General features: G+C 37.5%; 1 protein-coding gene across 1 annotated transcript in view; it reads right to left on the minus strand.

The window, feature by feature from the left end:
• Window positions 1–1946: 1946 nt before the first annotated feature.
• RSF1 (remodeling and spacing factor 1) overlaps window positions 1947–27436 on the minus strand; it is a 174097-nt gene continuing 148607 nt past the window's right edge. Inside the window, exons 10-16 of the mRNA XM_017893539.1 lie at window positions 27228–27282; window positions 25831–25940; window positions 19998–20065; window positions 18706–18913; window positions 16969–17189; window positions 13972–14160; window positions 1947–9478 (exon numbers count right to left, since the gene is read on the minus strand). Of these exons, the coding sequence (XP_017749028.1) occupies window positions 8904–9478; window positions 13972–14160; window positions 16969–17189; window positions 18706–18913; window positions 19998–20065; window positions 25831–25940; window positions 27228–27282 (1426 nt within the window). The 3' untranslated portion in view covers window positions 1947–8903. The remainder of the gene's footprint in view (window positions 9479–13971; window positions 14161–16968; window positions 17190–18705; window positions 18914–19997; window positions 20066–25830; window positions 25941–27227; window positions 27283–27436) is intronic.

Below are 27436 nucleotides of genomic sequence, written 5' to 3' on the forward strand. Positions count from 1 at the left end.
AAAAAAAGGCAGTTTTGCCTTTTAAAAAAATTTATAAAATGTATTATATATAGCGGAAACTGCAATTACTTTTGCGCCAACCTAATAGCATTGAGCCAGCTTACCTTTCTTTGTTGTTACTACAGAAAATCTTTTATGGCTGAAGCTAGGGACAGTACAGGTTCAAATAAGGTTCCACCATCATTAGTGAAGTACTTCCTCTAACTTTTTGGTTCTAAATGGTAGAGTAAGAGCTATTTGGTTTTGTGAGTTCACAGTGCAATTACTGGTGTCCCACTAGCAAGCAATAATGTCAAAGAGAAAACAAAATCCACATTACATTCAACAGGAAAACATGAAGCCGAGTGCAGGTAAAAGGGAGGAATCACATTCCTGCTCTAAGTTTCAGCTTTCTGTAACAGTTGTTCATGATAACAAAGTATGTTGCTGAGATGGTGGCTTGTTTTCTGGAGTTTCTCTTAGGAATTTCTGACATTTCAGTAATAATTTCCAAATACAGTTTAGGGTTTTCCATAGTCTATTTATTTTAAAGACTGGAAGTTAAATAAGAAGTAACTGGGAAGGGTATCAAACCAGAGATAGGATCAAACTTTTGTCTTCCACAATAGGGAGAACTTTATTTAGAGAGGAGTGTGTGTCAATAATGGAGATCAGAGATAGAGAAGTAAGATGTGAAAACCCAGAGGCGGTAATAAAAAGGACACAGGCAGACAAGGTACTGCAAAAAGAAGATACCTCCTCGGAGACAGGGCTAGAGAGAAAGATAGGTGCTTAAATGTGGGTAAAGCGGCTCTGAAATGGGCAAGGAGGAATGATAAGGAAGCCATAGGTGGCCGATATCAATACTAGTAGGTTCCCAGCTGACTTCATTTGGGATTTGACTAAACTCATATTGCAATGTCCAGTTACATCCTCTTAGAGTGTCCCTTCTCTTTGATACTCATTTAGACTTTTAGGACCCTAAAGAGCTCATGCAAACTCACTAAGAATCAAAATGACACAAGCATTAATCTCACCCAAAAGGGTTCCGACATCTAATTTCAACAGAATATTTTCATTACTTTTTATAATTCTGCCTCTACTAAAGAATCACAGAATAGTACACTAATTCTATTTGTAAAAGAAAAGAACTGTTCTACATCTTCTGGTCTCATAATCTGACAAAGAAATGGGCTGGTCGGGCACGGTGGCTCACGTTATTTGACTGATTCTCTTAAAGTGAAAATTTCAAATAAATTTAGCATTGTAACTAGCCATTTTCTTGCTAGCACAGACCAAGTTTTACTCCACTAGGTGAAATTCTTCAAAAGTTCTTTACCTAGTTAATATTTTCAATCAGAATCACAAATACTCTGCTAGTTTGTTGGTAAAAAAGCAAGCTCAGTGTGAATTTTACTGTATTTCAAGAGTAAATAAAAACTGTCAAATCATTTGGAGTTGAGAAGCCTACTCGGGGTTGGAAGGACCCGTTGGTCACTTGGTCTAATCCATTTTTAAATGTGTGGATCAATGTGTGGATGTTTGGACTTCTAAACATCCCCTATTCCTAATAATTCACTTCCAAGCTTGTTTATTATTAGAGAACTAAGTTTCTTCCACAGAATGACTGGAAAACTTTTGCCCTATGGCTTCTGCCCTCTGGTCTAGTTCTGTGCTCCTATGGGACCACACAGAACAAGTCCACAGCCTCTATAATGTATTAGTTTTCCAGAGGCTAAAGATAGAAATCAATAATAGTTTTCTAATATCTATATTTGTCTAGTTGGCAAATAGCCTTAAAAATTATTTTAGGGAAACTAATGCACTTGTACGTTTACTTTCCAGATAGTGGGAGAACAATTTATCTAGGCCTGGATGATAAATTTTAACCATCATGAACTGCTACAGACAATTTGTTCCATGTGCCACAAAATTTAAAATAAGCTAAGTTTGCAAACACATCATGCTAAATAATTCAAATTTAAATTTTTATTATGACAATTGACATATTAAGTGAAAGAAATGACAGAAGTATTATAATAAAACATTTTGAAAGAAAAAGTTACACAATTAGGCCAATAGCTATAAAATGGCTTTAGGCCTGGTTTATAACACCAAGAGTTCTGATCAGACTGTAGTGAGACACTGAACATTTCATTAACAAAAATCTTGGCACCAGCCACAACATATTTTGGTTGTCACTTACAAGGAATATTGTATTTAAACAACTATGCACTGCAATTCTAACACACTAGGTGTTCATACACTGAAGTTAACCCCTGAAGCTTTAAGCTACCAAGAATTCCCATACTTTTAATGCACAATTTACTTTGTGTGTTACCAGAATTACATTTCCAGTTTTCTGATCTTCCCTGCCCCCCCGCCCCCACACACATGCAGTATATTATGTGACAGAGAGCACTCCAGCTTCTATTTGACTAACAGCAGGGCCCTGATTACCTCAAGAGTTATATGCTAATCTTGGAGCTTCTGCTTTAAATCTCATCTTCTAGAAACCAAATAAAGCATTCTGAGAACCTATTCCAGGAATACATTTTTTAACGCATAGGAAAATAAAGCATTTCATATAAGCATGCTGGAAAATTCAAGAGACATTTTGATCAGACAGTCCCTGAATTCCAGCTATTACTTCAAATCAAAATTCTAAAAGATACCATTTACAAATTTTTATCTGGAATTTGTATTCTTCACATGGAAACTCATGATCCCCAGGCTTTCCTTCTGAATGACAGCAAAAAACTGACGCTGGCAAAACATGAATATAGCTTTGATAGAAATTATGACACACTTAGATGAATTTAATTATTTTCAAGAATACACTTGTACTACAAAGGTGAGAAATTAGAATGGCAAAATTATGAGATGGGAAAAAGCACTGACATTTAAACGAAGCTGTGAATATACCATGGTAAAACGTGCCATGTAAAAGACTGTGCTAGAATCAGAAGTTCTACAAGATTTCAAAATACTTAGCAAATAAGGAGGGAACTGAAATTTGAATTTGACTTCCCTTGTTGCCACGCTTCAGCAGACAACTATTCCTGTGGAATTAAGTCCACTGAATAACCAAATAGAGCAATTCTAGTTTTTTCCTTCTTTTATATGAATAGATTAAAATCAAGCCTTGCTCTACCCCTATCTTAGCATAGGACATACCCTTTCCAAGTGTACACAAAACCTCATGGCAGGTTTGGGCAAGCTACAACAGATACCATCATCAAGAAGCTACTTTGAAAGAGAATAGAACACCAGACTAACATTGAGAATACCCTAGTTAGGAATCACAAAAATCATGCCCTATAAGAATATGCTGTTAACAGCCAAATCTGGGCTATTGTAGCTGTTCTGATCCTGAAAATCCATTTACTAATATAAGCTAGATCTGTGTGTGTGTGTGTGTGTGTGTCTGTGTAGACAATTTTCATGCAGTGACCTTAAAGCTTTGGAGACAGGGCTTGTTACTCTATTAATTTCAAGGCTTGTCCACATAGCAGTTGACATGCACCAATTCTGCTAAAGGGCAGGGGAATGAAAAGACATGGCACAAATTTTAAACAATTTTAGGTTTAATTACATAATGCACCTGTAGATGATCTAGCATAAACACAATTGTAAAAAAATCTACATCCTATTTTAGGGTATTTTCCCACCTCCCATCCCTTAAAAGCTGTACAGTTATTTAAAAAAAAAAAAAGGTGACTCTCAAGCAAAATAAACTTTTTTTTTTGCAACATACAAAATAAGTTAAATGATTCAGAAGGTTTTGAGCCATGAAGTTCCCCAATAACTGTGTTCTGGCTGTTCATGAGCATGACATGCAAGCTGCTGGTCTATGACCAAAACTCAATAAATACAGATCAAATAAAACCGCAAAACACTTAAATTAGATTTCTTTAGAAACTGATGAAAGTCAAGAAAATATATACTTAGAATTAACAATTCCATTCTTAACTTACATCATCCAGTGGCAAAAAGCACAAGGCAAGTATTCAGTCCTTAGCAAACTTTCTAGCTTGTACCGGTTTGGACAAAAAAGGAAAAAAAAAATTCCTTTAAAAATGTTTTTTCTCATTCAAAATATCCAAGAAATTTAATAAATTTCTACTCATCTATTGTTATGCCCTCTCATATAACTTACGTATAGGATAGTAATATTTTAAAGTTATTAAAATAAAAATAACATCTTCATTAACTGAAACCATTACAATGTGCCAGAATTGGGTTTACTGAATTTTCCAAAGTGGCATAAATATGAAATGAAAAAAAAAAATTGTGCTCAGGTGTCCAAAAGGAGGAAAAAAAGTCCACAAATGGGATCCTATTCTAATTGACTTCCAGGAGGGTTTGCATGAATGAATACAAAAAGTGGTGAGTGTATAAGCTAAAGTGGTTATATACTAAGCTCATTACATTTTGGCTTATGATTCCTTGCTTACATTGGGAATTACTCTGTTCAACATATTACAGTTACTTAGTAATTCTTGGCACTCAAAAGATGTTAAAAGATAATTTAAGTTGGAGCAAAATATTTTGAAAACAAATTAAGTGAACACATAGCAACTCAGTTTAAATACATTGATAGCAAAAGGCTTTGACCTTAAGGATTGGTATAAAAACGACACAAAAAAATCAGTTAACTTGCCACTTCCAAGGTAGGTTTACAGGTACATACTTTGGGAAAGGTAGATAAAATAGGAATGGATTTTAATCTAAGAAGATTCAATAATGGATATTAAGCAGAAGAGGGCTAGGTAGATTACAGCAGATATGCAGCCTTGGCATTCTCTGCTTCTTGGAGAATGAGGAAGGTATTTTGAGAACGTCAAACATCAGGAGAAACTGTTGCCTAGATTTTCTGTAATTAAATGATATTTATAATATTTATATCTGTTGCAATGCAGCCATCTTCTTTCAATAGTTAATGATGGATTCATTTTTATTTCTTCTGGTACTTATCTGAAGTGTGTGCGTGTGCACACACACACAAATACACATGTACCATTTCACTCTGGGTCTCTGAATAGTTGTTCTATAGCTGTGAGGCATCACCTTGAATAATGGACCTGTTCCACTGTGTTAGTGAAGAGCGGAGTTCCTAGCTTTTTCTGAATGTTAAACTTGTAGATTCATTAGGTTCTTTACAGTTGTGTGGTAGAACTAGCGAATGGTTAACATCTCGTATGCCCACAAACAAGCTAAAATGGCATTCCTTGTGACAAAGGACATTCCATCAATCCCACTTAAAAACAGCTAACATTTCCTCATCATTTTGACTATTAAGTTAAACAAGTAAATGTCCACGTTTTTCTTAATGTATGTACTTTGCTCAAATATATATTATAGGATGCATTTCGTCAACCAAAAAGTAAAACTGGATATGTGTAACACCCTTTTAAAATTAATTTGTTTAAAAATTTTCAAAAGCTTCATTAGCATTTAAAGTTTTGGTTCTTGGGCAGGTCACTTTTATATAGATTACCAGTAGACATGAATTTATTCTAAATGAAACTCTCCTTTATCCTCTGAATCTGTAACCTTGAGCAATTGAAAAAAGGATGTCGAGGAAATACAACTTGATGTACATTCTTGAAAATATCTCTGCCATCATTTTGCAGTAATGTGCCAATGATGGAAAATGTTTTACACTAAAACACTATTTTATCAGCACTGATGTACAAAACCAAAATGTTTTCAGTCTGAGTCCTTTTCACATATATTTCAGTTCAAAGTTTCTGCTTTGTGAAAAGCTGACTAGTTTTCAGACCTTTACAGAAATTGCAAACTGAATATACTGAATGTTAATCTACATCTCCCTTTAATACATTTGCTACAGTCTAGAGTTTGGGAGTCCAGTTTGAATTTCAAAAAGGGGGGATTAAATTATTAAAGGGCTCTACTACGTAGCAGCTATTGAGTCTAAATCCATGGTTAGTGCTCTAAAAAAGATCCAAGACTGTCTATCTAAACTCTAGATCAATTACTGCTTTCCTATACTTTCTGCAGTTCGTAGGGACTGTATTGTCTTTGTATACAGAACATTTCGTTTTCTGAATTTTTTTTTTAACTTCTTCAGAATACCTTCAGAGTGTACTTCAGTGATCATAAACTCTTTGAGGGACTGAATTCGAACTCCAAGCAGCAGAACTGTTTTTGCACTGCTCTAAATTTAATAATCAATAATCAATCTGCATAATAATTAGTTTTATCAACTGCCTGGATTACATTCTTGGTAGATGACCTATAGTTAATTGATTTAATCAAAATATAAGATGAGAAGGGGTACATTCACTATCAAGTTGACAAACACTTATTCAAGTTTGGTAAACATCAGGCAGCACAAGTGGTCTCTAAACCCATGTCAGTGGGACATTTACAAATGGAATACTCAGTCTTTGCAATGGTAAAAATTACCTTAGGCTTTCTACAGTAGAAGAGTAAAAATAACTCCTTATTTCACATTAGGCATCCTGTTAAAATTATCTACCAATTTAATACTACTTCTGATCACTTGGCTTAACTGAGGAATAGAACTAATAGGTGGAAGGAGGAGCTGGTGTGTCCAGAGGTAGAGACAGGGCACATGGGAGAGTTTCCACACAATAGTGGCTTTACCCAGCTGCAGGACTAAAATGGTGGGGTGAGACTGGGTGGCAGGAAAGGGCACCCGTACATTCAAACCACTTACCTTGCACTGGTAGAAATCTTTATATTGCTGGCCTGTTTTAGATAGTTTAAAAGGTTAATTCTTAGCTGACTTGCAAATAAATAAAACAAACCTAGCTGGAAAGGAGACTGTAAGTGAATGCAGCTCCTTCCACAGTCCTGCTTTACTGTCTGTGAATGTAAGCCCTTCCCTCCCTTCCAGTGGAACACTGTCTCAAAATAAAAATCACAACTTACTTGGAACCACATGCTACTGGTGCATCCTATTTTTAGGCTGCTTTCATTATTTTATTTTTTATACAGATACATACACATTGCTAGAATCAAAGCAAAAATATTAATGGGCAGGTACTACAGAACTAAAGTGAAACAAAACAAAACAACGAACAACTGAAAAACAATAGCTATAAACTTTCAAGGCCAAAAGATAGGATTTAAGGGCAATAGCTGTTGAAGAAGGAAAAGGAGTATAAAGTTCCTAGAGAGGTATTTATAATGCAAATCTAATGCCAGCTTTTTAGTAATAAAAAAGAGAAGTGCTTTACTATATACTGACTAGCACATAATATTTAATTTGGAAAGAAAAATTAATGACGTTCCTTGGGCCAGCAGCAGATATGGTGTGTCCATTGCCGGCAACAGACACAACACTGGAACAGAAAAACCCAAATCCCAGGGCAAAAGTATTCACAGAAGTAATGGTTGAAGGTTTCAGGATTTAACAGGCTAGGTTTAATCACAAGTGCTACACTCTGTACAATGTTATGGCTCTGCCTGAAGTTTTACAGCTATAACAGAAACTAAATAAGACAAAGTTCATATTTTAGTGTCAATTACATGTTAGGTATTTAGTTAGTTACAAACCCTTTTTTTTGAAACAAAGGGCTTTTCTTTAAAGTGTTGAGATGTTTGAAATGGATGTCATGCCTATTAATTACATCGGCAGTTCTCATTCAACTCTATGTTGGTTGTATGACTATTAAAGAATTTTAATAGAAGTCTAACGGCCAAAGGCCAAAACTACATTCAAACTCTGCTAATATATCCAGGCAGATAGGAAATTCCAACACACACGCATATGCACACGCACACACACACACACACACACATACACATATGCACACACGCTAAAACTCAAACTAAAAACCTCCCAAAGGAACTGCTTTGTTTGTAGACTTCAATTTGAAGTAGATACTAAGGGCAAGAATAGACCAGTTAAAATTCACCTGAAAATCTCTTCCCAGTCTTCAAATGTGCTAAAATATCACTGTCAGCTTAGCATCTCTTCATGTATGTTATATATAGATGTATTTTTTCAAAATGATATTTCAGATATTTAAACATCAAGTGGCCAGAAGACAAGAGTTATACTATTGGCAAAGTTTACGGTCCACCCAGGCCTTAAGAAAGACCACATCCATTTCACTAATAACTCTCCATCAGACATAATATATTTGAGGCCACCTTATTACCACTGCATAAAGCTATTTAAAAAAATGTGTTGCTAGCACAGTCTGGTTGGCAAAGCTTCATTATACATTTTACTGTACAAATGCTTTTCAGATGATTTTATTTTTTTAAAAACAAGAAACTCTGCTATAACAGACATTTAGGTTAATTATGATGGTACTTTCACTGTCTCTTCTTTATTAAGTGTGGTTATCTCCAATAGTAAACAAGTTGATTTCACAAAGGCTGTTACTAAATGACTTATGTATGATGTTATCTACAATTCTCAAACTGTAACAGTACAGACTTGAACTTTTAAATTGTCTGTAAATCATCATCTATGCCATGAATGTTTAAATATAATATATATTTAATATGAAAAAGCTAAAGCACAAGTGCTTTCTCCCACCCCTAAATTCTGTTTTGGGCCCTCACAGATTCGGAATGCATTCTCATCCACCCTTTTTCACAAAGTCAGGAGAGCTCAGGAAATATAAAGTCAAAAATATACAAATCTTTGTTGTTATTATAATAAGATTTTTTTCCATGAATGAAATTACCAAGGACCATGAACCTGGAAAAAGAAAATCAAAAGGAATTTACAGCAATTATTTGTCTTCAGAGTTCAAAACTGGTCACTTCACAGAAAGACTTCAGGATTTGTTGAAATTTTCTTCTAAAAGTCATTCTGTAGTGGAGTTTTCTAGGAAAAATTAAACAGCTTTTAATAACTGGCCCGCTGGTGTGAGAGCTACCGTGGAATAAATTAGCACAAAAATGGAAAAAAAGTCTTATAACTGTTCACTGTTACAGACATAATCAACAAGGTCAGTCACTCTCAAAAGCTCATCTTCCTCCTCTTCTGGTGCTCCTGCCTCCTGCCCACCACTTGTCCCATTGGAGGCTAGGCTTGCACTGGCTGTGCTGTTGTCCTTGGGGGTCTGAGACTTCTCAGTAGGCTTGCCAATCAAGTTCTCAATGGCTTTGCCAGGACTCTGTCCATTGGTTGAAGGTAAGTCCACTAAGCTATAGTCCAATGGGCTCCCCACTTTGCCTACATTTTCAAAGTCCTCTTCCTCATCACTTTCTATCCGGTAGGGCTTCTTGGTGCTCTCTTGTTCTGAGGGCAGGACCCTAGGCTGGCTGTCATGGGCAGGCTGATTTGCATCTCCATGAGCATTGTCACAACTCTCCTCTTCATCCGTTTCAATCCGGTGTAGCCGTTTGCGGGATGGTTTGCCTTCCTCTTCCTCCTCCTCCTCATCTGCTTCTGAATACTCATCTGTGCTTCGGCCCCGCTTTCGAACTGACCGCTTTGATTCTTTAGCTAGCTCGTCATCTTCAGAGTTCTTGGACAAATAGCTCTCTAGAATAAACAGCACATTTAAGCCATTGGCATGGGTAACCATAAACGAATTTAATTCTCCTTTTCCTCCCCATATTCACCACGTCCTTTCAGAATTGCTTGTACATAAAAATGTCCTTTCGATAATTGGCCTGATTTCTCTCTTCTCAGTCCCACAACAGTGCCCAAAATGATTCATGGTATACTTTATTTATGATTTTAGAGAATATTTTCTTTTTTTTTTTTTTGAGACCAAGTCTCGCACTGTCGCCCAGGCTAGAGTACAATGGCATGATCTTGGCTCACTATAACCTCCACCTCCCAGGTTCAAGCCATTCTCCTGCCTCAGCCTCCCAAGTAGCTGGGATTACAGGTGCCTGCCACCACACCAGGCTATCTTTTTTTATTTTTAGTAGAGACGGGGGTTTCACTATGTTAGCCAGGCTGGTCTCGAACTCCTGACTTTGTGATCCATCTGCCTCGGCCTCCCAAAGTACTGGGATTACAGGCATGAGCCACCGCACCTGGCCTACTTTATTTTTTGAGACGGGGTCTCACTCTGTCTCCCAGGCTGGAGCATAGTGGCGCAAACTTGGCTCACTGCAACCTCTGCCTCCCAGGTTCAAGCAATTCTCCTGCCTCAGCCTCCCGAGGAGCTGTGATTACAGGCATGTGTGCTGCCACATCCAGCTAATTTCTTTACATTTTTAGTAAAGACGGGGTTTCACCATGTTGGCCAGACTGGTCTCGAACTCCTGGCCTCAAGTGATCTGCCCACCTTGGCCTCCTAAAGTGTTGGGATTACAGGTGTGAGCCACTGTGCCTGGCCAACAGCAGATTTCTTGGGGAAGATGTCTGATAATGCTTGAATTAAATGAAGATAGGTTAGTTACAAACTAAGAAACTCCTTCCCACTAGTACACAAATTAGGTTATCATGTCGACATGCTGATAAGGAAAGATTCAAACTGGACACCCAACTCTGTACATCTTAAACACTGTGCCAGTTCTCATCTTAGTTATCAGACACCCTTGGTAGTCTTAATTGTCTTCTCTTCTTTGTCTATACAGTTGGGCCTCCCTATCCATGAATTTAACCAACTGCAGATGGAAAAATTCAGGAAAAAAATAGATGGTAGTGTCTGAACTGAACATACATAGACTTTTTTCTTGTCATTCACTAAACAATATAGTATAACAATTATATAGCATTTACATTGTATCAGATATTTTAACTATTCTAAAGATTAAAGTATACGGAGGATATGGGTAGGTTATATGCAAATATGACACCATTTTATAGGACAGACTTGTAAATCCAAGGATTTTGGTATCTGCGGGGATCCTGAAACCAATCCCCAATGGATACTGAAGATGACTCTACTTCCATTTTAGAAGAGCGCACCTAGTCTCACAACTTGGCATGTCATCTATGTGCTAACAGCTTCCATATTTATTTTAGGCAACCACTGAATTCCAGACTAGTGTATCAAACTGCCTACTCGACATCTAGGCTTGGATATCTCTAAGCAGGCCTCTCAAATGATGTGTCTCAAACTGGACTCCTAAATTTTCTCCTTAATCCTGCAGCACTGTGGTCTCTACCATCTTAGTTTTTCACAATTGCTCCTCCAATTTCTCAGTCATCCTTGATTATTTTCTTTCTCTCACCCAACCCAACAGTAAATCCTTTCGGTCTCACTTTAAAACATATCCCTAATGTGACTGCTTTCGCCCCTTTACTGCTACTGACCCAGTTCTACCCTCCATCATCTCTCATCTGGACTATTACAATAACTTCCCAATGGGTCTTCTAGCTTCTGCCCTGGCCCCCTTCAATCTATTCATAACACAGCTACCACAGCAAATTAAAACCTAAGTCAGATCATATCACTCCTTTGCTCAAAATGTGGGATGGTTTGCTTTCCTCTTCCTCTTCCTCTTCCTCCTCATCTGCTTCTCAATACTGATCTGTGCTTTGGCCCAAATGTTTCTCACCTCACACGAAATAAAAATCCAAAGTCCATACAATACCCTACTCTGTGTTATCTAATATGGTAAACACTAGTCACATGTGGTTATTTTAAATTTAAATTAGTTAAAATTAAATAAAAATTAAAATTCAGTTCCATGGTCACACTAGCCACATTTCAAGTGCTCAATAGCCATATGAAGGCTAGTGGCTACTGTAACCATCAGCACACATATAATCACTGCAGAAAGTTAAACTGCACAGCACTATTTATCATCAGAAGTTAGCACATCTTTTACATAAGAGGCAGGCCCTATACTCTCAGTCACAACAACTCAGCTTTTTGAGAAAGCAGGCAATAGACAATATGTAAACAAGCGGGGATGGTAGTCTTCCAATAAAAATTGTAATACAGGGTAGGGTGCAGTGGCTTACACCTGTAATCCTAACACTGTGGGAGGCCAAGGTAGGGGGCAGATCACTTGAAGCCAGGAGTTTAAGGCCAGCCAGGGCAACACTGCAAGATCTCATCTCTATTTAAAAAAAATTTTAAAAATTAGCACAGTGTGGTGGCTTATGCCACTTCTAGCCACTTGGGAGGCTGAGGCGGGTGGACTGCTTGAGCACAGCAGATTGAGGCTATGGTGAGCTGTGATTGTGCCACTGCACGCCAGCCAGGGCGAGACCTTGTTTCAAAAACAAAAACAAAAGCTTGCTTTTTTATTTATGTAAGCAGGTGGGCTGTCGTTTGCTGACTGGTCCCCACTGACCTCTTTGCTTCATCTCATTATGTTTGCGTTCACTCACTCTGCTCCAACAACCCTGCACTCCCTTCTGTTTGCTGAACATGACAAGCACAAACATATCTCAAGGCCTTCATACTTATTGTTCCATCTGCCTGTATCATTCTTCTTTTAGATAACTGCATGACTCACACACAACATTTCTTTCAGGTCTTCACTCAAATGTTTTCTTAGTGAGGATTTCCTTAGTATATTACCTGAAATTCAACTACTTTCCCAACCCCCTTTTCTCCTTTATTTTTTTCCACAGGACTCATCTCTAATATATCATATATTCTACTTATCTATCTTGTTTATTGTCGCCTTCTTCCCAACTAAAATAAGAGTTTCATAAGAACTATTTTGTCTGCTGTTATATTCCAGTGCTTGGAATAGGGCCTAGTTTAATAAATATTCATATTTAATGGCTTAACTAATGCATTTATGTTTGTCTCTGTGACACATGAAGGTAAGTGCACATTCAAAAAATATGTTCACCTCCCTTCTTTAGCATTCCACATCCAAACATTTTTTTTCCCTTTCTCTTTTGTCTTGGGCTCAAACTTAAATTCATGTTTAATCTATGAAAGCAAAACAATCTTCAAAACAGGCCATAAAGCTGGGCGCGGTGGTTCAGGCCTGTAATCCCAGCACTTTGGGAGGCCGAGGTGGGCGGATTACCTGAGGTCAGGAGTTCGAGACTAGCCTGGCCAACATGGTGAAACCCCGTCTCTACTAAAAATACAAAAATTAGCCAGGCGTGGTGGTGCATGCCTAAAATCCTAGCTATTGGGAGGCTGAGCCAGGAGAATCGTTTGAACCTGGGAGACGGAGGTTGCAGTGAGCCGAGATCCCACCACTGCACTCCAGCCCAGGCGACAGAGTGAGACTCTGTCTCCAAAAAAATATATATATATCTCTCTCTCTATATATATAGAGCTATATATAAAAAATAAATAATAAAATAAAAAAGACTAAATGGATGTCAGAAATTCATATTTTAGAGCTTGTCTTGTACTACTGGTAGGGGGCACAGCTATAGCTATTAGGAAATAAAACAGTTTCCAATGGAAATCATAGTAAAGGTGGAAAGAGACAGTAGGCACTTTTATTTGAAACCTTTCAGCTACTGAGGACATAAGAGGTTATTTCAAAATGAGGGCCATGAATAAGGGAGTAAAAAAAAGAAGCAGAATAAATTTTGATCAGATCACAATTTTCTGAGATTCTTCTAGTTTCAATGAAAATTTTAACTACAATGGAGATCTTAAAAATTAGCCTCTTATCAAGTATCCTTTATTTAAACTATAATATGCACAAAATTATAGGTTTTATCTCAAAGATACTATTGGTTATATGAATTTTTTTTCTTTTGAGACACAGTCTTGCTCTGTCACCCAGGGTGGAATGCAGTGGTACGATCTTGGCTCACTGCAACCTCTGCCTCCCAGGTTCAAGCAGTTCTCCTGCCTCAACCTCCTGAGTAGCTAAGGTTACAGATGCAAATCACCACACATGCTAATTTTTAAATTTTTAGTAGAGACAAAGTCTCACCATGTTAGACAAGCTGGTCTTGAGCTCCTGGCCTCAAGAGATCTGCCTGCCCTGGCCTACCAAACTGCTGGGATTACAGGCATAAGCCACCATGCCTGGCCTGGTTACATGAATTTTAAAGAATGGTACAGAATCACAATCCTGAGTTCACTTTATAATGTCTATTTTGCCCTGTCCAAACTTCTATACATAGGACCTATGCCTTACCTTCACTCTCTGAGCTGGAAAGTCTTCGCTTGTGAACTCGCCTTATTTCTTTACCACGTCGTAAACTCTTCTGGGAACCGTCACTTTCTGAGTCTTCTTTGTAGTTAATTTGTCTTTTCTGATTTCTCCTTGACCGCCTTCGCCGAGTTTCTACAAAATCATCACTAAAATCATCACTGAAGTCACTTTCTATTTTAAAAAAAGGAAGAAAAAAGTACAAAATTTAAGTCTATTAAGTAGAAATGTAGCTTAAAAATGAAAAACTACTAAGCAGAGTTCAGTCATAAATATTTTTAAGTGAACAGTAACCTATATAAGTCTCATTTTATTTGAGAGAGTATCTCACTGTCACACAGGCTGGGGTGCAGTGGCATGAACGCAGCTCACTACAGCCTCAACCTCCCGGGCTCAAGAGATCCTCTGGCCTCAGCCGCCCCAGTAGCTAGAGCTAGGATCACAGGCACGCACTACCACGCCTGGCTACCTACCAAAGCGTTGAGATTATAACACGCCTGGCCTTTAAGTCTCACTTTAAAAAAAAAAAAAAAAAAAGAATGAGTCAATCTGTGGGGGTTTTTAATGCCAAACCTCACAATGTATACTCTTAGCAGTGAATCCTCAAGATTAGAAAATGTTTTATCCTTTTTTGTTTTTGAGACAGAGTCTCACTATGTCACCCAGGCTACAGTGTAGTGGCGTGATCTTGGCTCACTGCAACCTCCACCTCCCAGGTTCAAGCAATTCTCCTGCCTCAGCCTCCCAAGTAGCTGGGACTACAGGTACCCGCTACCACATCCAGCTAATTTTTATATTTTTAGTAGAGAAGGGGTTTTGCCATGTAGGCCAGGCTGGTCTTGAACTCCTGGCCTCAAGTGATCTGCCTGCCTCGGCCTCCCAAATTGCTGGGATTACAGGTGTGAGCCACCACTCCCGGCCTAAATGTTTTATACTTTTTTAGAAATAGTCCTTATTGCAATTGACCTACAGCTACCTGTCAGGTACACAGTTGCCATGACTGCTCTTCTTGGTAGACGGCTACCACAAATCTGCCTCCTGATAATCTGCTGTTCTACGTGTGGCTGTAGTCATAATGTATTGCAGAGATTAAGCCCTCTAACCAAAGAAAACTCATGAATCTGTTCCACATAAATACAGAACTCAAGTTATATTTTTGACTTTTCTCCATAAAGAATACAAATCTGCTAAATAAAGTACACAGACCTAAACTTGCAAAGCACTGCTAAATAGCATTGTTCTTGTCATCTCTGATCAATAAACCAGAGTGAGGCTATTGCATTATGTCACTGCTGTTTTTCAGAATGTTAAATTCCACCAAAGTACTATATTCAAGCTTGCTATTCTTTCATGGATTTCAAACATTTCAAAATAGCTTGCCAATAGGTTGAAGTGGTTCTCATTGGCCAAATTTCAGACAAATGGAGCCTAAATGGTGATGGGAATGTAGTATATCCACTGATCAGAATAAGAATCCATGAGTATACACTGACATAAATAAATAAACATACGGAGGAGAAGAGAAATGTTCTTCCTTACAGAACAACAATAAATAAATATAACAGACATGACAGAGTTAGAATTATCCACAGAAACTAAAACTAGTAGGTGAAATATAAGGAACAGGATATTTAAATAGTCTCAAATTCCCACAAATTACTTATTAATTATAAGGAAAAATAATAAAGAGACTCAGAAGATGCAACATTCTCTGTGCTATTCCTGCCATAAATGCGTAATCTGAATCTTATCACAAGGAAACAAAAGAAATCCAAACTGAGAAACATCTTACAAAACAACTAGTATGTACTCTTTAAAAATATCAAGATCAATGAGACAAAATTTGAGGAACATTCCAGATTAATAGAGACTAAAGAGATGTGAATAAACACATAGCCCTGGAATGGATCCTGGGTTAGGAAAAGAATAAAAAGATATAAAGAATAATATGGAGATACTTGATAAAAATTTGAATGTGTACTGTTAATTAGGTAATAGCATTATATCAATGTTAAAATATCTGAATTTGGTAACTACACTGTGGTTATGTAAGAAAATGTCCTTGTTCTTAAGAAATAATCACTGATAAAGCGGCATGATATTATCATCACTTATTTAGACAGTTTAGGAAAAAAGATAAATAAAACCAAAAAACCCCCACAAAGATTGCCAGAGTCTGATACTCATATCTATGGTTCTTCTCCAGTAAGATGACACTTATCCAGTAAGTAAATGCATGTTCCAGTAAGATAAGGATGCATTTCTTTTAGTGGCTGAGCCTCTATTTACTCACTTAATAAGGATAAGCATACTCTATAACAACATCAACTACTGTTAATCTGTAAAAACTACTCAACACTGACTGTGGTCTAAATGAGAATTAACTTATATTCTTCTCTCTCCAACAGCTGGGCATCTGATGGAAATGTTCACAGTTTATTGAAAATGATTTCCAAGAAACCCTATGAAGATGAAGGTTTAGGCATGGAAACGTGACAACCAAGGAGTCATCACAATCCTACTAGGCATCTGATATGAAGTTAACATACCAATGTGTATGTATTTTCTCAGATATGCTTTCTATGAGAAAAATTTAGTCAGAAATAAGTCTTAGGAACAGAATTTTAAGAACTCTTAACTCCAGCAGTCGTAAGAATTTGTTGAGCTGGCCGGTGTACTGGCTCGTGCCTATAATCCCAGCACTTTGGGAGACCAACGCGGGCAGATCACCTGAGGTCGGGAGTTTGAGACCAGCCTGGCCAACACGGAGAAACCCCGTTTCTAAATACAAAATTAGCCAGGCATGGTGGTGCATGCCTGTAATCCCAGCTACTTGGGAAGCTGAGTCAGGAGAATCGCTTGAAACCGGGACGCAGAGGTTGTGGTGAGCCGAAATGGTGCCATTGCACTCCAGCATGAGCAACAAGAAAAAAAAAAGAATTTGTTAAGCTGAGGTATCATATGGATACGGATTATTTTTACCAGAGTCTCTACTATTCTCCTCAGATTCCTCCTCTTCATCATCATCAGAATACTTTTTCTTTGGGGTCTTTCTTCGCAAACGCCTGCTCTGCCTCATTGGCCGAGAGGGGTGTCGCCTCAGTCTACGGCTACAAAAGTCAGTGTCACTGTCATCATTAGATGGTGGATCTTCTTCACTTTCATCTGGGTTTTCATCAGACACAACAAACTCATCTTGAGATCTGTCCAAGAGAAACCAGATAAAATACAATGGTATTTAGAAGAGTGAACCCATTTTTTAAGAGTACTAAGTTCAAATTCTAGTGAGCCCAGCGAATCATTAAGTATAGTGCAACATATGCAGACAATTGTATCAAATGCCCTATTTATAAAATGGGGAAAATGTTTTGCCCCCTATCCTCTTAGGAGGGGTTGTAAAGATGAATTAATGTTGATTTCTGTACTGCTTTGACTTCTTGAGATGTCCCCCATGTTAAATTCAACATATTCAAAAGTGAATTCATTATTTCCCAATCTACTTCTCTCTTCTGTTCCCTGGACTGGTATTTGGCGCCATCACTTATCCAGTAACTCCACCCAGAAACGTTGTATTTATCCTAACTTTCCCCTTTTCATTGATCATATCTAATCAATTACTAATTTCTCTAGAGTCTACCTCTTAAAAGATAATATCTCAAACCTGATCTCTTCTGTTTTCAGCTTTTCATACTCACCTAAACTACAAAAGCAACTCCATAAATAGTTTCTCTAATATCTGGTCTCATTTCCCCTCAATCTATCCTCCAAATGAATGCCAGGATGAATCTTTCTGAAGCATAAATCTCACATTAATTTTGTGTTTAAAACCCTTCACTGGTTTTTGTATAATTTTCAGGATAAAGTCAAAACACTTATGCATGACTAATAAAACACTCCCTAATCTGGTTCTTTTTATCACTTTGCCAAATCTCCAGCAGGGCACTCTCTACTTCATCCCCTTATTCCTGCTATCCTGAGCCAACAGGAGTTTCCCAAACATTCCATGACATTTTATGGCTTGCTGTCTTGGACATAAAACTTCTATGCTTATAATACCTTTTTCTTATCCTGCTTTTAGTCCCACACTTGTTGATTCCAAATATTTATTCTTCAAATTTCAGATCAAGCTTTACTTTTACTTTAAGCTAACTTTCCTCTGTACCCTAATTTATCTTTCCCTGTATTTTAGTAGCAGTTACGCAGAATGACTTTTTTTGTGGTTTATATGCTTGTTTCCTCTTCTAATAATCTGAAAGGAGAAACTCTGCAGTATTGTTTCAATTCCAACTCTGCATAGAAGCCTTTCTTGATCTTCTATGCTGGATTACTTGTCCCAAGTCCAACTCCTATGAGTCATGAGAGGATAATATCTAATTACTTATTTATTTTTCACATAGGACTGGAAACCCCTCATGGACCTGGCAGAAGGTGGCAGAGGTACAGAGAAAGCTCTTGACAAATCAAAGTTTAATTGTAGTCAGTAAAATTTAAATATAATTTTGAATGTTAAACAACCATAAATCTATTTTCTGTTCTAAATTTTAAAAACGGGCCAAAATTAGTATTCTTGAATTTGCTTTAAATATCCTGAAAATAAACAGAGCTAGTCTATGGACATGAAGAAGAAAACCCTCATTACAGCACGGGCAAGCCTCTCTGCTAGTCCAGTCCTGTTCCTGCTGGTATCTAGGGATTGGGGTCTAATGGGAGACCACACACCCATCACTGATCTTGAATTCGTCCTCGCTCTCTTCTTCATCCAGGTTGCTATCACTATCCAGATCGTTTAACCGCCGGCGTTTCTTCCTTCGAGCAGCAGCTGCCCTCTGGGGTCGTTTATTTTCTTTTCTTTCTTCATCCAAAATAGTAGAGATGTCTTTCCCACGATGACCTGTGATGGTGGAGATATCTTTTCCTCGGCCAACTCCTGAGTTTGGAGGAGGGAAGTTCAGGGGGAGAAAAATATGTGTTTATTAAAAGCTTCCCTTTAATTTCTAGAGACAGTCCTTATTCATGCTTAGCAGCTCTTCATTTCTTTATTTTCTTCCTACAAATATGCAGTTTTCTCATGACTTCAGCTGACAGAGGTCTCAGAGTTTTAGCATTCGTTTATCCTACTGAATAGAAGTTTACTATGTAGGGAACCTCTTGTTTTTTAAATTTTTATGTAATTCACACACCATAATATTCACCCTCTTAAAGTGTGCGATTCAGAGGTTTTCAGTATAGTCACAAAGCTGTGCCACCATCACCACTAACTAACTCCAGAACATTTTCATCACCCAAAAAAGAAACCTCATACCTATGAGCAGTCACTCAAGAATCTCTTCTTGAAAGCTGTCTTTTGGACAAGGCTTTAGAAAGAGGCCAATAGAGTTTTTAAAAACAGTGTTTGCAGGACAGAAAAAGCGAGATTTCAGCAGCAAAGATGTAAACAAGACAAACATTTCTGGAAAAGCCTTAAACGACCTACTAATCAATCTTTTCCAGAGTTTTCATAATAACTAAGTAGAAACCAGAATGTTCCATATTGGAGCATTGGCTAATAGTGCTTTAATTAAATCACCTTCTAGTTCTTCTATTTTAATGCCACTTACTGAAGACTATGAAACTAAGAAACCAATTTTTAATAGGTTAACTTAAATTTTGGTTTAAATTATTTTGGTTCTGATTATCCATAATTGTTGAGACTTTGTAGTCTCAAAGACAACACAAAAGTTTCCTCAGTTTTCTATATGGAATCAGAAGTAAATTTTTTAACCTATGTAGGAACATCAATGTTATATATCAGGTTGTAAAACAAAACTGCTTTAAAAGTAATTAGTAAGATCTGAGTCTATACACTGACATTGTGTCCACAAATTACTCTAAATCTGAGACAACTGACATCAGTACTAATCATAATACACACTGGGAAAGAGAATAAAAAAATATGCTCATTGTCCTAATTTGGCACCTGAATGAACTTCTTGGCAGAGTTCTATGAAGAAGAGAGAATGACAAACACATACCTCCTCCATCAGCCTCTTTGATATCATCTTCAATAGCTTCATCAATTGCTTCATCAAACTCATCAAATCTAAAATATATACAATGATCACATTATAGCCTGTCCTGGTTTTTTTTTTTGTTGTTTAATTATTTTTATTTATTTATTTATTTGTGAGATTCAGTCTTGCTCTGTCACCAGGCTGGAGTGCAGTGGCACTATCTCGGTTCATTGCAACCTCTGCCTCCCGAGTACCTGGGACTACAGGCATGCGCCACCACACCTAGCTAATTTTTGCACTTTTAGTAGAGATGGGTTTTCACCATTTGGCCAGAATGGTCTCCATCTCTTGACTTCGTGATCTGCCCGCCTCGGCCTCTCAAAGTGCTGGGATTACAGGCGTGAGCCACCACACCCAGCGGCCTTTTATTTTTAAAGATTACCTTTAGCAGATGTCTGTTACTGTCTGATTGTTTATGTCCCCTCAAAATTCACATGTTGAAATAATAAATCTCAAGGTGACGGTATTAGGAGGTGGGGTCTTTGGCAGAGCCCTCATGTATAAGATTAGTGCCCATATAAAAGAAGCCAGAGAGAGACCCTTTGTTTCTTCCACCATATGGGGTTACAGTGAGAAGATGCCCATCTACGAAGGAGAAGGCCTTTACTAGGCATTAGGTCTACCCTAAAGAGTCCCTTCATCCCTTCTGTGATTAAGAACACCCTAGAAAGTGCCATCTATGAACCAGAAAGCAGGCCCTCCCAGACACTATACCTGCCAGTGCCTTGACCTTGGACTCCCTAGCTTCTAGAACCGTGAGATATAAATTTCTGTTGATTATAGGTTATCCAGTTCAAGGTTATTTTGTGATAGCAGTCAAATTGGACTGAGGCAATGTCAGCAAAAATTTTTATAAAGGGCCAGATGGTAAATATTTTAGGCTTTTCAGACAATGCAGTCTCTGTTGTAACTACTCAACTCTGCTACTGTAGTGCAAAGCAGCTACAGACAACATGTAAGTAAATGATACAGATGTGTTTCAATAAAACTTTATGAGCATTAAAATTTGAATTATAGGTAATTTCCATACAATTTTCACAGGATATTATTTTTCTTTTGATCCTTTTTTTCAAGCATTTATAAAAACCACTTTGAGGTCACGTTGTACAAAAACTAGAAGTGAGCTGAATTGGGCCCACAGGCCATAATTTGCCAGCTCCTAATTATACAAATCACATGGCAAAGTAAGTAAAATAAAATTACAGTTCCATAAATACTATTAAGTCCTAATAATATGTCTGGGCACAGTGGTTTACATCTGTAATCTCAGCATTTTGGGAGGCCAAGGCAGGTAGATCACTTGAGCCCAGGAGTTCAAGACCAGCCTGGGCAACATGGTGAACCCCTGTCTCTATAAATAATACAAAAAATTAGCTGGGTGTGTGGTGTGTGCCTGTAGTTCCAGCTACTTGGGGGGCTGAGACAAGAGGATTGCTTGAGCCTAAGAGGCAGGGGATGCAGTAAGCCGAGACTGTACCATTGCACTCCAGCCTGGGGGACAGAGTGAGACCCTGTCTCAAAAAAAAAAAAAAGTCCCAATAATAGGGCTATGTTATTACTGCTATTGAAAATTATATTCTTACTAAAATTCATACATGAAAGGTTAAAATTTTAGAACTAGGTAAAAGTACTTCTTGAAGCTGTTTACCTTGACTTAAAGAAAAGGATCAAGACTAAAGGATTCCTAAGATTTCTTCACATATAAAATGCCTTTTACTTCAGGGCTCAGCCAAATCTCAAAACAAGTTATGAAGTAACTTGTGTAAAACTATGCTAAAAATGGTAATTACTAGCCATGTGTGGCTATTTATATTTAAATTCATTAAAATTTAAAATTTTGTTCCTCACTAGATATAATTCAAGTATTTAATAGTCACATATGGCTATGGTCACTGTATCAGACATCAAAGAAATAGAACACTTCCATCACCAAAGTATATTATATTGAAGAGGGTGGGATTACGAGCACACAATGGATTAACAACAGCATCAAAACTAAAAGCTGGGGCTGGGTGCAGTGGCTCAGCACTCTTGGTAGGCTGAGGCAGGAGTATAACTTGAGCCCAGGAGGTTGAGACTAGTCTGGGCTATATGGTGAGACCCTGTTATCTACAAAAATTAAAAATTAAAAACATTAGCCAGGTATGGTGATGTGTGCCTGTAGTCCTAGCACTTTGGGAAGCTGAGGCAATAGGACTGCTTGTGCATAGGAGTTCCAGGCTGCAGTGAGCTGTGATCATGCCACTGCACTCCAGTCTGTGTGACAGAGTGAAACCCTGTCTCAAAAAAAGAAAAAAAGACTAAAAGCTGGAGGCTGGGAGTGGTTGTATACACCCATAGTCCCAACTACTTGGGAGGTCGAGACAGTAGGATGGCTTGAGTCCATAGTCCCAACTACTTGGGTGTCTGAGGCAGTTGGATGGCTTGAGCCCAGGAGTTGGGAGTCTAGTCTAGGAAACAAAACAAGACTCCATCTCTAAAAACTAAATATCTGGCTTTCATAGTTAGAATATATAATTTCAAAGGACTCATAAATTTCAGATGGAGAGCTCTTCTTTTACAATGTAATTTTTACTGGCTGCATAGTATCTCATCTTACACATGTATCATATTTAGTCAAAACAGTTTATTTCCAATTTTTCACAACTGCAATATTTTGAGAATAAAGGTAGCTGTAGTGCGGATTTTTCCTAAGTTCTGGGAAAGTAAAACTCAGCACCTACTCACTAGGGTGAATTTTCATTAGGGTAGAATAGCAGATACCAATAAAGCCAGATGCCAGATGCAAAGTTAACTGAAAACAGCGTTTGTCCTGAGGACAGGGTGCAGCTGTAAGGTGGCATAATAACCTATTTCTTTGAGTGACTACTTTCTTACTGAGAAATTTGTTTGCTAAAATCAAAGACCACCAGAACTTCAGGCATCTGAAACTATTTCAGAAAGAATGAAACATTCCACTCTTGCCTTAATGATAATCTAAGTAATTTTTAATGCAACTAAACAGTCTTGATTTATATCCCAGATGCAGATAAAAGATAATCAGATAAAAGATTTCTGAACACAACACTCCATGTATCTATATTCCCTTGGTCTTGGTTGTCTCATCTGTGATGGTGGATTAACATAGATTATCCCTTTAAGCTCTAAAATTATATACGAGTAAAATAGGAATTTAGGGTAAACTATGTTTTTTCATATAAAATGTATTATGTAATGCATTTATTTTATATTCTACCTAGTTCCAAAATGACTGACATATTACAAAACAACTCAAACATGATATGTATTTCATTCATACATGCTTATGTGCAATTTCCTTCCTTCCCTCCTTCCTTCTCTTCCTTTCCTTCCCTCCTCCCCGCCACCCTCTCTCTTACAGAGTCTATGATGCCCAGGATGGTCTTGAACTTCTGGACTGAAACGATCCTCCTGCCTCAGTCTCCCAAAGTACTGGGATTTCAAGTGTAAGCCACCATCCCCAGCTAATTTATGTGTAATTTCATTTGTGAGAAACACTAGGTGAACGCAGAAAACTGCATCTAGCTGAACTGAGTTGCACAGCAATCTACAAAACACACATACCCAAGACATCTACCAGTAACATCAGTTCACTATGTGTTATAAACTATAGCCTTTTGCATGTGATGTTATACTTTTCTGATTTCAGATAAACCTCCTTCTGCCACCAAACCATAATTTACAAACTGCAATTCTCTGCTTCCACAGACAAGCTTCAGGTCTTTTCTCAGTATAAAATGCCATAGTTAATGTAGTATTTATGTATTTCTTACTTATTTAACATATGTCAAATGGTGCTCCCATTTTTAGTATATTCCTATCTTTTTTAATGCATTGCCACCAATGAAGTCTTTAATGTATGTCTCTAACCCCATATTTTCCATAATCCCTATGGTTTTTCCTGTATAATTTTGCACAGCATGGTGATTTTTAAAAATACATGTTATGTTGCAGCAGAACTGACTTTACATTTGCACTTTCCATCTGTCAGCTTTGACTTCATACATATAGAAGAATACTTTTTATTTTTTGAAGTGTGTTTTTAAAGACTAGGATGGGCACTATTCCCGTGTACATGAGATTTTACCCTAACTGATTCTACCATATTTTTATAAAGTTTTAACACTAACAATAGGGGCAAATTCCTCCATGATTACTGATGCAAGTTTATAAATAAGAAGCAAGTTCAAAGTTAAGAGTTTTATAAAATCCACTGTTTTCCTTTTCCATTTCCAGTTATTCAAGTTAAAAAAACTGCTTTGGTGTTATCCCAGATTTTAGAAGCTGTAGGCCGAAAAATTATCTAAAATAACTAAAATATAATTTATTTATTATTTGAATGAGACAGCATGATTTAGTGGAAAGAACACTAGACTGGAAGATAGGGTTTTAGAAGATAAGGTTTCTAGGATTAGCTACTAACAATGACCATGGAAAAATCTCCTTTTCTGGTGTCTCTGGTGTTAAAAGGTAAACCAGGTAATATTTACTGATTCTTTCACTAGGTACTAACGAAGCATTAACTATCTGTCAGCACTATGCTAGGTATAGGGGACACAAGTCCATGTAAAAGAGACATGGTCCTTACCTTCATGCTAACAATCTAGTGATGATTAAAAATGTTAGTAAGTCATCACAACCACACTCATTACAATTATAAGTGCTTTCAGGGAAAAGAACTGGTTGCTATGAAGGCATATAATGGGGGGATTTCATATAGAGGAGGTTAACAAGCTAAAACTGAAAAGGAAATTGCAGGTAAACAGTATGTACAAAGGGACTAAAAGGAGATGCAGCAAATGCAGAGAGTGTAAGGGAGAATGTGGTAAGACAGAGTTGGAGAGGGAAGTAGAGATGAGACTATGCAGTGACTTACTGGCCTTGTTAAAAGTATCAATGCTTGGCCAGGTGTCGTGGCTCACACCTGTAATCCCAGCACTTTGGGAGGCTGAAGCAGGCGGATTACAAGGTCAAAAGATTGAGACCATCCTGGCCAACATGGTGAAACCTCATCTCTACTAAAAATACAAAAATTAGCTGGGCATGGTGGCGGGCGCCTGTAGTCCCAGCTACTTGCGAGGCTGAGGCACGAGAATTGCTTGAACCCGAGAGGTGGAGGTTGCAGTGAGCGGAGATGGCGCCACTGTACTCCAGCCTGGTGGCAGAGCAAGACTCCATCTCGGAAAAAAAAAAAAAAGGAACAATCCTTATCCCAAGAGCTATGGAAATCTGACAAACTATATTAAAGCAAAAAGAGGATGACATGAACAGATTTACATTTGGAAAAGATTACTCTGCTCTAAAATTCTATGACTAGGCCGGGTGTGGTAGCTCATGGCTATAATCTCAGCACTTTGGGAGGCTGAGGAGGGTAAATTACCTGAGGTCAGGCGTTCGAGATCAGCCTGGCAAACATGGTGAAACCTGTCTCCACCAAAAATACAAAAGAAATTACCCAGGTGTGGTGGTGGGCACCTGTAATCCCAGCTACTTGGGAGGCTGAGGCAGGGGAATCACTTGAACCCGGGAGGTGGAGGTTGCAGTGAGCTGAGATTGTGCCATTGCACTTCAGCCTGGGCGATAAGAGTGAGACTCAGTCTCAAAAAAAAAAAAAAAAAAAAGAAAAAAAATTCTATGACTAAAGATGGAAGGCAGGAAATATATATATACAACTGCTAATAATCAGCATGATAGGAAAAGCATATACTTCTGGATCATGCTGTGTACTTGCAAAATAAATCCTCTTTCACTGTAGACATTTCCACACATTTCATACCTGTAACTTATACATTTCCTTGTTCTTGTTGACCTCCTTTCAAGCAAGTTTGCTTTGGATTTTTTTGAATCTTTTTTCTTTTCTTCTTGATCTTCAGAAAAGTCTGGCTCCTTAAAAAATATGATAATAAGCATCGAGGTTATTCCTTATGACAGAACAAAGTTCCTTGGGATAAACAGTTTTGTAATCTCCATCTAGGTAGCACATGTGAAAGGTCTGAAAAAGTTCGAGATGATTCCCTCTAGAAGTGAATAAACATGGCAACACTGAGTATACAGATTAAAAAGAATGCTGGTGATTAAAGGATGAAATCCTTCTGTATTAAAATTCTTATGCTTTTGTGAGTTTACAACCAGTACTTGTTTTAAAACAGTCATGATGAATTTTTTCCACTGATATATCTTTTAACAAATAATTAAACTTGCAACAGAAGATGTTCAACAGGTATGCTGCATGAATGAAAGATTTAGAAGAAAGGGGTTGCTACTCAAGGAAATAACTTGACAGGCCATTTAAGCTTGTGATTTAATTAAGCCGGAATGAAATTACTTTTACACATTTTTACCAATTACAAAAATTTACAAACTATGTAAATTACAAAACCACATTATATGCACTTTCACTCATGATATATACACCTTAGTTATAAATTAGACTAACAAATGCAAAACAAAGGTAATCCTTCAAAAAACCCAAACTTTGATGAACAATACAAACTGAAGTTTTCAACAATCCCCAAAGTAAAATTAAAATCAAATCTCTCCTAACTATTCTTTAGTCATTTTACATAAACAGCATGCAAAACAAGCTAACAACACATTATAAAGTTCAGGGTAAAAACAGGAAACATACTCCAAAGGTAAAAGCTCTAAGTTTAGTTTAGATGTGATATCACATTTTGGAGTTACCTGCATATATAAAATTTCAATCATGAGGGATTAGGGGTGATTTCTCAAAGGTCTTAAATTTCCATTTTTAATACTGGTATATCATAGATTTAAAACCACCGTCCAGGCGCAGTGGCTCACACCTATAATCCCAGCACTTTGGGAGACTGAGACGGGGGGATCACCTGACGTCAGGAGTTCGAGACCAGCCTGGCCAACATGGTGAAATCCTGCCTCTACTAAAAATACAAAAATTAGCCAGGTGTGGTGGCAGACACCTGTAATCCCAGCTACTCAGGAGGCTGAGGCAGGAGAATTGCTTGAACCCAGGAGGCAGACACTGCAGTGAGCAGAGATTACGTGCCATTGCACTCCAGTCTGGATGACAAGAATGAAACTCCTTCTCAAAATAAATAAATAAATAAAACCACTAACATTACATAAGGTGGGTAAAATTTTAGAGCATTATGACAATCTCCCATTTAAAAATATTACAAATCAGAAACTTACTTGTGGAGGAATGATGTTTTCAATACTGATACCGACATACACCAAGCGTTCTTTTCTTTAGGTGAAAAACAAACAAAATACATGAGATTTGCTGAAAATAAAATTGTTACATAAACATCATGAATACACACAATGTTAAACTTACAATTTCATGTTAATAGCAGAGGGTAAGTCACAGAAATGTTAGCTATTATTTACTTATTTATTTA

Source organism: Rhinopithecus bieti, unplaced genomic scaffold (assembly GCF_001698545.2).
Source record: "Rhinopithecus bieti isolate Rb0 unplaced genomic scaffold, ASM169854v2 scaffold_23868, whole genome shotgun sequence".
Classification (NCBI taxonomy): domain Eukaryota; kingdom Metazoa; phylum Chordata; class Mammalia; order Primates; family Cercopithecidae; genus Rhinopithecus; species Rhinopithecus bieti.